This window comes from Salvelinus fontinalis, chromosome 31, assembly GCF_029448725.1.
Source record: "Salvelinus fontinalis isolate EN_2023a chromosome 31, ASM2944872v1, whole genome shotgun sequence".
Classification (NCBI taxonomy): domain Eukaryota; kingdom Metazoa; phylum Chordata; class Actinopteri; order Salmoniformes; family Salmonidae; genus Salvelinus; species Salvelinus fontinalis.
This window is the reverse complement of record NC_074695.1, coordinates 45,986,681-45,999,157: the sequence shown is the minus strand read 5'-3', so window position 1 is coordinate 45,999,157 and position 12,477 is coordinate 45,986,681. Positions and strand designations below refer to the sequence as shown.

The 12,477-nt window shown below is 45.4% G+C and overlaps 1 protein-coding gene across 2 annotated transcripts in view; it reads right to left on the bottom strand.

Moving 5' to 3' along the window:
* Positions 1-6,508: 6,508 nt before the first annotated feature.
* Positions 6,509-12,477, bottom strand: part of LOC129830384 (cadherin-4-like) — a 370,018-nt gene continuing 364,049 nt past the window's right edge. For both annotated transcript variants that reach the window (XM_055892928.1, XM_055892929.1), the window contains one exon: positions 6,509-11,688. In XM_055892928.1, the coding sequence (XP_055748903.1) occupies positions 11,482-11,688 (207 nt within the window). In that variant the 3' untranslated portion in view covers positions 6,509-11,481. The remainder of the gene's footprint in view (positions 11,689-12,477) is intronic.

Genomic DNA, 12,477 nt, shown 5'->3' with positions numbered 1-12,477 from the left:
GTCGCGGGACCAGACGGATTACCAAGACGCGTACTCAGAGCATGCGCTGACCAGCTGGCAAATGTGTTCACTGACATTTCCAACCTCTCACTGATCCAGTCTGTAATACCTACATGTTTCAAGCAGACCACCATAGTCCCTTTGCCCAGGAACACCAAGGTAACCTGTCTAAATGACTATCGCTCCGTAGCACTCACATCTGTAGCCACGAAATGCTTTAAAATGCCCCCTCAGAAGGCTGAAAAGATTCATGGCTCACATCAACACAATCCTCCCAGACAGCCTGGACCCACTCCAATTTTCAAACCGCCCCAACAGATCCACAGATGACGCAATCTCTATTGCACTCCACACTGCCCTCTCCCACCTGGACAAGAAGAACACCTTTGTGAGAATGCTGTTCATTGACTTTAGCTCAGCGTTCAACACCACAGTGCCCTCCAAGTTCAGTACTAGGCTCAGGACCCTGGGACGGAACACCTCCCTCTGCAACTGAATCCTGGACTTCCTGACGGGCCGCCCCCAGGTGGTGAGGGTAGTCAACAACACATCTGCCACACAGATCCTCAATACGGGGGCCCCTCAGGGTTGCATGCTTAGTACTCCCTGTTTACCCACGACTGCATGGCCGTGCACAACTCCAACACCATAATTAAGTTTGCTGATGACACAACGGTGGTTGGCCTGATCCCCTACGACGACGAGACAGCCTATAGGGAGGAGGTCAGTGACCTGGCATTTTGGTGCCAGAACAACAAACCTCTCCCTCAATGTCAGCAAGACAAAGGAGCTGATCATGGACTAAAGGAAACGGCGAGCCGATCATGCCCCGATCCACATCGATGGGGCTGTAGCGGAGCGGATCGAGAGCTTCATGTTCCTTGGTCCACATTACTAAGGAATTATCATGGTCCACAACATACCAACATAGTCGTGAAGAAGGCACGACAATGCCTCTTCCCCCTCAGAAGGCTGAAAAGAATCAGCATGGGCTTTCAGATCCTCAAAATGTTCTACAGCTGCACCATTGAGAGCATCTTCACTAGCTTGGTGCAGCAACTCTTTGGCATCCGACTGCAAGGCGCTACAGAGGGTAGTGTGTATGGCCCAGTACATCACTGGGGCCGAGCTCCCTGCCATCCAGGACCTTTATACCAAGCAGTGTCAGAGGAAGGCCCTGAAAATTGTCAAAGTCTCCAGCCACCCATCATAAACTGTTCTCTTTGCTACCACACGGCAAGCGGTACCGGTGCACCAAGTCTGGAACCAACAGGACCGTGAACAGCTTCTACCCGCAATACCCGGACTATCTGCATTGACCCTTTTTGCACTCATCTCTTTTGACTCATCCAGTATGGTGCTGCTACTGTTCATTATCTATCCGTTTGCCTAGTCACTTGATCCGTAACCTATGTACATATCTACGTCAATTACCTCGTATCCCTGCGTATCGACTCGGTACTGGTACCCCGTGTGTATGGCCAAGTTATTGATATTCATTTAGAATTTATTCCTTGTGTTAATACTTTTTCGATTATTTCAATTTATCCTCTCTGCATTGTTGGGAAGGGCCCGTAAGTAAGCATTTCACTGTTAGTTTGCGAAGCATGTGACGAATAAAATTATATTTGATCATTTCAATGTTAACCTGGAGTGTGATCATTAAAATGTTACCCTGCAGTGTGATCATTTCAATGTTAACCTGCAGTGTGATCATTTCAGTGTTAACCTGCAGTGTTATCATTTCAGTGTTAACCTACAGTGTGATCATTAAAATGTTAACCTGCAGTGTGATCATTTCAATGTTAACCTGCAGTGTGATCATTTCAATGTTAACCTACAGTGTGATCATGTCAGTGTTAACTTGCAGTGTGATCATTTCAGTGTTAACCTGCAGTGTTATCATTTCAGTGTTAACGTGCAGTGTGAACATTTCAGTGTAAACCTGCAAATGTACGTGTTAAGTCGATCATTTCGGTGTGTTAACCTGCAGCGAGATTATTTTCTGTGATAACCTGCTGGCCATGGTTTACCTTAGTGCAGGTCCAGCCCACAGATATCATGGCTGGGCATCATTAAATCTGCAGGAGACAGAATTAAAGGAGAGGTGTCTGGTGGCTCCATGCTAGCTGAGAGGTCTCCTTAAACTCCTGAATATAAACATTAAGCAGGTCATAGGTCAGTGTTCCACTGGCCCCAGGATCATTTACAATGGGCATTTTTAATCAGGCCTTCTGAGGAAAACACCATTCCTCTTTCTGCCCTCTGAAACAAAATCTGATATCTTAATGGCTTATTTTATGAATATACATAAGAGGGCGAGCACTTTAAAAGTTGGTGACTTCTCAGTAGTCTTTGGTTAGGAGAATTCTGACCTGCTCAATGTATAATAGATCTGTAATTATATAGTATAGACCTACCACAGAATAGCAATATTTTAAACTTCAGTTTGGCAATTGATTCAGAATATTGGCGAGGATGGGCTGCTGGCTAGCAGCTAGTGTTTTGCAGTTGTGCGACTGAGTGATAAATAGTATGCCTGTGAATAGATGTGGAGACTAATGTGATTTGGTTGCTGCTGGGAGTGGAATGTAAATCTCATTTTAGCCAGTAGAATGGACCCAGCGCCCCACTCTACTCCATCTCCATCCCTCAGCATCCTTAATGTGGTCAGCTCCCAGCCGGGCGGCTCTCTACCCTGGGGCACGGTCCTGACGACCTGGGAGAGGACACATTATCCTATCTATCCTATCATCCCACAGCAAGACGTCCACAGCTCTAGGTACTTCTCAAAAGGACCTGCATCATATCCAGTAGCCAAATGTCATCTGTCATCGAAATGTCCAGCCAACTGTCATTTTGGGAAGGTGCATATAGATTGAGTATATCTCGTTATGTGAGAAGGGAGTGATCGAAAGTTACCTGGTTGTTTTTCTACGCACCGTTTGAGGTCAGTTGGACGGTCTGAATCCTCTCCTCACTCTCCTGTGTGGAGGATATATCTTTACCCAGAGTGCATCACTCCCACATAGGATGAAAATGGAATTCATGATGCGGCAGCTATTTGCATACAGCCCACCACCACGGTTGAGTAAAGGAACGCATATAAAAGACAGTAAAGCCACAGTGTTTGTTTTGTTCCTATTACCCAGAGTGACACGTCTGCCTCTGAGCAAACACATTACTATGAGACCAGATAGCACAGGCCCCCTACTGGTTTTACACCGCTAACACACCCGTCAGATACACAACAGAGGGAAAAACAGTTATCTAGTTATCCTCTCTTCTCTTCTCTCCGCCTATTTCTAAGGCGAATAGGATTCACATTGTCTTGAGACAGAGCTCTTGGAAGTCAAACGCATATCTGACCTTATAGGCTTCAAAACCAAATCTCAAAGTATCTCTCTCTCTCTGAAACGTGGTGGGCGAGCAATAGATAATTACGTTCGTTTGCGTCATCAGGATGTTTTCTTCTTTTGAGATGTCAAAATCAACAAAAAGTTGTGGCAAACAGTGTGTGCTTTGCTGGTGATCATTCTGCATGCTCTCCATGGCGACGATGTTGTACATAGCCTCCTCCACGCACTTCCACTTGCCCCTGACGACATCTAGCTCCCCTGGCAACCTTCTCTACCAGAGCCCACCTGTGTGCCTGTGTGTGCTTGTGTTCCAGCCTGTAATTCTCTACTTCCTGCTCCCCATTGATTCAGGCTCCATAGGTCAATATGACCCTCGCAGGAAAGACCATGAAAAACAAATGTTGTTTCAAACTTCACCTGCTTGTGACGCATGTTAGTGGAGTGTAATGAGCGTTCCTCTGTGGACTGACTCCATTATAAAGTATTTCCTACTTGAAAGTACCGTATTTTCAAACACAGTGGCGTATTGAAGTATTCTCCATTTGAAGGAATGAACTCGTTTTGAGTTATTGTTTTTCTCATACACATATATGCAATGGAACCAATTACTGTCGTAGTATACACATTGTATTTTTGAAATAGCTACGTGGTGTTTTTTGTGTTTATTTTTAAGTCAATGGAGTGAAGCTGTGGTGATGCAGTGGCCCTGCCGGTAGGAGAAAAACGCTGCTTCATTTGATCAATACAATCCCAAACTACCTACCTCTATAAATCCATAATGGGTCAAAATGCAGCAGCACGGTTTAGTCCAGATAACCATAGGCTACTTGGCTGGGTTAATCTATAATGACTCATCCTGTCAACCTTGACGTTTTACTGCTGAGCATAACTCATTTTACCTGTAAACCCCCCCCCCCGTTTTTTCGTTCTCTCTTTAGCAAACCCTCCTCCGCCCTCTGTCTCACCATGTCCTGTCTTTCAGACAAACATGTTTGTGTCAGAGAGCAGGTGAAATGACTTGACTAGATCAGGCTTCCTGCAGACTCACTATGGGAGGGTATTGAAGGAGGACATTGTGAGGGTGTGTGTACGCACATTTCTATTTGATTTAACCTTTATTTAACTAGGCAAGTCACTTGCGGGTTGGCGTTCCTGCATGCTACTGGTACTTGCCCTGGCTCAGAGAATGCGCCCACTGAGTCAAATGGGTGGGGGGGGGATATTCTGTCTGCGTGCATAGACATCCAGTGACAGGCCAATCAATGGGGAGGAGCTGCCGCCTGGCCTGCTGCTGTTTCATTGACCCGCCTGGTCCCTGTTAACAGTTCAACCAAAGAGCCTGTTGTCTCACTCCTCATCTGGGTGGGGCTTTAGCTCTCTCTACATTTTACATTGAGCCGACGCTCTTATCCAGAGCTTTTAAGGTTAAGTGCCTTGCTCAAGAGCACATTGACAGATTTTCCACCCTCGTCTGCTCGGGGGTTCTGAACTCTACTTTCTTTCAAAACTGTTTGTTTGTCCATACTTTTGCTAGTGTGTTACTTGTACAGGTGAAGACCCATGTTTATATTTATCTCTACAGTAGTAGCTAGCTATCGATGATTGCACTTGAGTAGTGAGGAGGTCGTCATGGTAACCCCATCTTAAGTGGCAGCGTATAAATCAAGCGTTGAGGACTACAGGAAATCCAATCTGCACCCGCCTTAGCTTTTGTATTATCATATTAACTTGATTCCTATTTGCATGGCATCCGCTGCAGCTGGTACTGACTTCCTTCCCACACCTTGTAAAAGCTCAGGGAGAGAGAAGGCAACTGCAGTGACTTAATTGCGGTGATCACTTGCGTCTCCGTCTTCGTGACTGCGACTTAACTAAGGTAAAGCTCAAATCATGTGTCTGGAATCATCACGTACACTAACAGTCTGTCTAGTAGTCTTGCAAATGAGTCCCAAACAGAGAAAGATTTCAATTATGGAAAAGTACATTTTGTTCATTGTTTAAACTTTCCACTTTAAAGACGGACTGTCTTTCGTGTATCACCAATCATGTTTTATTGTACCATAGAAGTGGATCCATGGTAGAAATTCACTACAGTACCGGATGTTTGCATGAGTGTTTGAGTGTATTTTCCCCAGTGAGCCTCGAAATCAGTCCTCTGCCTGAAAACATGAGGATTGATAGCATTTTGATCAAGGTCGATGAAAATCCATGCCATACACACACACGCGCGCACACACCATCCCCCTGACAAGACGCCCCCCAGTCTGGGTCTTGGCTGATGGGTTCTTGTAATCCAGTTATCATGCAGTTTGCACGCTCGCTCTATCAAGGTGAGTGTTACGCTATACGAGGCTGGGGGGGCCTCCCATCAAATTGCATTCTGCCTTTCCAGGACCATAATCAAATGCAGTTCCAAAATCACATATAACTACCCTCAGGTTCAATATGTGCTTTCCCTGCTGCTAAAGGCTGGGAGATGGAGACACATCTCAGCAACTTGATAGACTGGCTCAAACGCGGCTGACTTCACTAGAATTTTAAACAGCGGAAATGTTCCTTACAACTTGGAATATGTTTTACCAATACAGAGGAGAAAAAAAGCTTGATCACACATTATACTTATTGGGCTAGCGTTTGTTTACCAAAAAACAACATAGACCGCGATGTTCAAAACGTTTGAATGACATCGTGTTGTCTGGAGGGTGAACTTTGACGTGGATGATGTGACGTTGACTCCTTTACTAAACACACGGGTGAAAAAAAAAGAGATAAAACAAAAATATATTTTTGAATTTAAAATAGCAATTGAAACTCGTGACAGCATCCGGGGTTGTATAGCATGAATGAGGAACTGTGCGTTTTAACAACTGTTTTAACCTTTAGATTTTTAGAAATATGACCTAAGGTCGACGTTTGAACGATTTACTTTTCAGGGAACATATTGTTTTGGTTAAAAGCCATTCAGAGACACATGTATAAAGTGAATAAGAAGGTGCACAAGCATCATCTGCAACCACACTTGTGTCAAATACAGATTGAAAGAATCCGAAAATAGTGTCAGAGCCTCTGTCTTCGTTCATGGAATAATCCATCATCATCATCATCCTCATCACATTTGAAACCAGAAAATGAGGAGACGGGAAGCAGTGTTTGCATAAGGAGGGGAAACTTTATTTATAACACAGGGGGGTGCTGACGTGGAGTCGCCAACTCAGCATCTATATTACAAGGTTTATCTGCAAGGCTGCGTATGTACTGTACTGTATTTGGAAACCAAGATCGCAGTGGCACTAGAAACACACGCTTAAAACAACACACTCTTTCCCTTTTTGTTCGCGTTTTTTCTCTCCCTTTTTTCATACAAAAATGGTACAAACAACAATACAAAATAGTTGTGCTGTTGACAGTTTACAAAAAAAGTATTTTACCTTGATAACTGTGCAATTGTTATAATTTTTTTTAAAGCGTTTTAGATTGTTTTTCCGTTTCATTTTTTTTTCTCCATTTGAGTTTATGTGAGTATGGTACATACCAGAAGTCCTTCTGGACCGCAACCTCGATCATGCGGGCTGCTACACGCTTTCAAATTATCTTGATGATAACTGTTATAGAATTCTTCTTCTGCCCATTATAAAAAGACACATGCAAAAAAAGCTCAAATTGTACAGTTATATGTTGCCTAACTTGATCCGTTTAGCTTCAAGCAATTACTACATTATGTACACTCAGACGTGAGCAACATCGGGGGCGACTTCCAATACGACACGGGCTGCGTCTCAAATCATATCCTATCCCTTTATAGTGCATTACTTTCAACCACGGTAGTGTACTATATGGAGAACAAGGGGCCATTTGAGACTCGGGCACTGTTCGTGTTTCTGCGCGTTCCTGGTGAAAGGGAAGGCTACGTCTAGCACTGTAACTAACTTGTTGGTTAGTCTCCTGCGGTTTGGATAGAGTGCCGAACAAACACCCCATGGATTGGGGAAAGCTTTCAGGATCTGTGGTCCTCCAGTGAGGGTAACCGCTCAAAGGCTAACAGAAGATAACCACTTCTACCTAGGGACAGACGGACGGACAGACGGACTGCTTGTGTGCAGGCCTTATGGTAAAGGGAGTGTACACTGTAGAGTACGGCCCGAGCCGTACACGCAGATACTAAATGGCGGGTCTGAAATACATCTGCAGAAGCGAAACGTACTGCCTTCCTCCCACTACATCGTTCATCCCAAGCTTTTGCTCAAGGAATTGAGTTGTATTACTTCAGCCTCCCGCCAGCTCCTGCTTCAATATGCCAAACTAAGACGTGGATGCGCATATCCATACATCCTGATCGCCAGTTCCCCTGTGAGTATCATTGTCACAGCAATAGCATCCATTCACCCCTACCGCAACCACCTTCGCACATTCACAAGTGCAACCTTCAAACCTCCAATTCAAGCCTTTCGTTTATCCAGCACCTTCATTTCACCCCTCCCTGGCTTCACCTCTCATCCCCTCGTAGCGTTGGAATGACACGGCTTCATTTGTCTCTCTAATAACTCCGAGATAGTGACACGTTCACTATGACAGCCTGTTCACGTGAGGATGCTACGTAGCGCTTATGACAGCAGCCTTAAGTAAAGTGGGAACATAAAGTGCCTGGGTCTCCTCTCTGTCCGCTGCCACCCATGCAGGTGTACATTTGACAGACTGGAGGGACCAGCAGGCAGTCATGAAACATGTCTTTCTGAATGCTGTCTGGCCATCAGCCAGGCTGGACTCTCTCGGGTGGGGCATAGCAAGGAGGCCTTATCGATATGGGTTGACATGCAGGGTGATGCCCAGGGAGGCTGAGTGCAAATATGTATAGGAGGACGTCGTGTAATAACGACGCCGACCTTGAACGGCGACACCCACATCAACAAGTACGGCGGTGAGCGTTATGAGTCTCTTTGAATCTTCCGTGAACGCAAATGGCTTTTGTGGGGACTTGAAGCTGGCGAGCAGGCTGGGCAGGCTACTCGTCCAACAACAAAGAAAACAAAACACAGGGTGAAGAATATAAAGTGAACAAATGTACAAAACGACAAAATGTGTAAAAAAAAGAAAAGTTTATGTACAACATTTATACGTCGGAGATAATCATGAATCGTGAGCAGCAACAGCTGTGCAGTGTGTGTGTGTGTGTGTGTGTGTGTGTGTGCATCGAGCTAAGCTTTAGTGAAGAGAGGAGCACTAATCCTACTTTGCGATGGCGAGAGGTGAGGTGGAAACCCTAAATACCGCTTCCTGTTTCTCTGTATGTCACCATCCAAAGGCATTGTCGGTACACAGCGAGACCAGAGGGTCAAAGTTCATACCCACTGATGCCCTGTCACTCTACATCAGGTGGGTTTGGGGTCCAACTCACTGTTATTCAACAGCCCATATATGACCTACTCCCCCTTTCAGTGCCCTTCCTATCATTTTGCTTCCTCCCACCTCTCTGCCCCTATCCCCCCCTCCCTCCCTCCATTCCCCTCTCTGTAAGGCATACTGTACATATATTTTTTCTCCAGAGGAAGATGTGACGAAGAGATGCTGGATGTAGTGTGTAAAGAGCTGATATAGAAGGGGAAGCTGGGTGGATGAGCATGGGACGTTGAGAGTCCTCCTCTCCTCATATCTTATCTAGGAGTTTAAAGGCTCTCTCTCTCTCTCTGTCAAGGAGACTACCTGGAAGGATCCATCATCCTCTTTATTACGAAGGGTAACTGGAGGATGAATTAAATATATAACCCTGCCCAATTTCTGTCAAATCCACCATTAGAGAGAACGAGCTTAGGGAGAGAGAAGTATCTCTACGTATAGGAACCACGTTTCTCTCAAGTGTAAAATCTCAACTGAAATGACACTGAACTCAGTGGACTGTTCTGAAAGAGAACAACATTCCGGTGGACTCCGTTAACTGCCGAGAGAATGAGTGGACTGTGTGAGTGGGCAGTGCGAGAGAAGCCGTGTTGATTCCTTCAGCATCTCCTCAACTGGGAACACGGGAACACTATGTGAAAGGTCATTTACAAGAGGACTTCTGCCCGTGTGTGAGTGAGAAACAAGTGTATAACTGGGGTAAATGCACTGTATATCATAGGAATGTTGGGTAGTTCTGTTTACACAAAAGACAATAAAATGTGTGTTCCTCATAGGCACCTTCTTCTCTAAAGAGTGAAATGTTTAGCACTATTGAACCCTGCTTTGGTAAAGTGCAGTTCTTCTCCATCGCTCTTTCCCCCCCCCCCCCCAAAAAAGTTTGTAAGAGACATATGTTCTCCGACACGTTTTCAAAACCTCTTGCATTTCAAATGAATGAACGTGTCTGAGGAGAGACAGATTGTGGTGCTTGCTAAGTCCCTGACAGAATCTCAGCTCTCTCACTCTCGCTCTCTCTGTTGCTGCGACGGGGACCAGCATCAGAGATGGCATATCAAAAGTGTGTCAAGATGCAACAGTGAATCAGCACAAAAAAAGACTAAAGTCGATGCTTGAAACTTTGGGTCTCACAATTTGTCTTCTCTGCCAGCAATGCCAGCAGAGACGGAGCACAAACGGTTCGTTCGAATACTTAAAAAAGACCTACTTTTACACCCCTTTTTCTCATCTTTTTACAGTTTATATAGTTTTCCTCAACACATTGACCAATAAGACCACAAGACAACTAGTGCCAAGTTGACAACATTTGGAAACGGGGGACAGAAACCATGCATCCCACCCATATCCTTCATCTAAGAGAGACTAGGTAAAAAAAAATAAAAAAAAATAAAAAACTCCTATGGATTCATTTCTTTCACATTAAAAATGACTCGTCATCCCTCTATCCCTAGCTCACACAGCCTCGCTAAGTTAAAAGTGCAAAGTAATGCAAACTCAAGATCACAAAGTCACAAAACCATCCAAACTCAACTGCTCGCGGAGGGTACACACTGTTTGAATACAGTAAATACAAGTGGTCTAACGACACAGTCCCATTCTGCGTCAGTGTGACGATTCCTTATTGTCACACAGGTGACGGCTGTGCATTAGAAGCTCAGATGTGCCAGATTGGAAAGAAAAGATTTGTCCTTCACCTAAGGAGATATACTGTCTGTCTTTGTACAGAGCACTCCCTCTCCGAAATTCACACCAACGATACCCCCCTCACCCCCAAAGGCAAATCCCCACTGCAACTTATACTGCATCTGCCCGTGTTACATTGCAGGGCGATGGACATGACACACAGGAACAGGGGCGGGAAGGCGAGGGTTAATTAGGGGACGGGGGACGACGGGGTGCACGTTAGCCCGGGAAAATGGCCACCAATCCTGAGTTAGCGGGAGTCAGCAAAAACACATATGCACCACTGAAGGCACTTCTTAAACAACAGTGCTTCTGTTCTATGGCATTCAAGTTCAGAGAGATTAAACCAGGGCCTTCCACGCAGAGGAAGGAGTTTACTTTCTGTGTTTCTTTTGTTCTTTTCTTCCCCGTCACACAATATGCACCTCAATCTATCTGCAAAGGGACAGGCTGGGGGCTGATCTGGGAAATAGAAAACCAATGACCTCCAAACACCAGGAAATAGCTTGCATTTAAGGACAGTGAGGACACCATGAGATAATCAAACATTTTTTTTTTTTTTTTAAATAACATAAAACAAAAGTAGCCAACCCCAAAATCTACCCCCCTCCCCCAACACACCTTGGAGCAGGAGAGGACTCAGTACAGTACAATACAGTACAGAAGGACAAAGCTGCCTCACTGCACAGTTCACTATGGCGGTTGCTTGATTGATTGGTCAGTTGCTAGGTCAGTTCAGTTGGTTTGTGTGTGTGTGGTGTGTATTGTCACGTGGGGTGTGTGTATTGTCGTGCGTGGTGTGTATTGTCGTGTGTAATGTGTATTGCCGTGTGTGGTGTATATTGTTGTGTGTGGTGTGCATTGGTGTGTGTGGTGTATATTGTTGTGTGTGGTGTGTATTGGTGTGTGTGGTGTATATTGGTGTGTGTGGTGTGTGTGTGTGTTATCTGTCTCTCCAAGGTTGGAGAGAGAGAGAGGGAGAGCATGGCAGACCAGCTGAGGGGGTTCGGCTGGGGGAGTGGATCTCTAACGAGGCCCCCCTGTGGCCCTATTCGTCATCCCCTCCCCCGTACATGTCGGCCAGCTTCTTGAAGCGGGGGCCCCAGTCGTTGAGGTAGTCGTAGTCCTGGTCCCCTGTGCTGGAGGAGTTGAGGGAGCTGACGGAGCCGACCGTAGAGCCGCTGCCCTCGTAGTCAAACACCAGGAGGGAGTCATAGGGAGGGGCCGTGGGGTCATTGTCCGCCGCCCGCAGACCCTGCAGGGAGGGAGAGGAGAGTAAGTATTGGCATACAGGCCAACATGATTATCAAAGGTTAGTGTGTAGTACTATATAAAGACAGAGTAGGCTAGGCTTTTTGTAAGATAACAGCTAATAAAGCACCATGGAGAAAATTGTAAGTATTGGCATTCAGGCAATATATTGTGAGTGACAGAGTGATGTCATTGGCAGGGATGTAGAATCCCCAAAGAGGATACAGTGGGCAGCCGAGCCACAACGTGTTTGTGTTTTGCCAGACTGCTGGAGCGAGATCAGTGTGTGTGTGTGTGTGTGTGTGTGTGTGTGTGTGTGTGTGTGTGTGTGTGTGTGTGTGTGTGTGTGTGCGTGCGTGTAGGCAGGATGGATCAAAGCTGAACAGCTGCCAACACTTCTCAAGTGTGAACGTGTTGTCACGGCGCCTGTCAATCAAAGCCTTCGTGCATGAGTGTGTTGAGATTGGGGTTACGTACACGCAAGTGAGCGTGTGCATGTGTGTGTGCGAGTACAGTATGTGCGTGTTTGTGTGTGTGTGTGTGTGTGTGTGTGTTTGTGTGATAACAGCTGTCAGGTAATCTCCATCTCCACTGTTGCCAAAGTTAAGAGCATTGAAACCTGTAAATAAACAACTTGCAGAAAATTCCTACATTTATGCAATATTACCCTCACGTCTCACACATGTACCTAGAACAGAAGGTGCATCAAAATACTTAGAAATAACAGTACACAGTACGTATATACACTTCCATCTTATTTACTGATCTGAATGTCTTATGTTCTGTGTTTGTG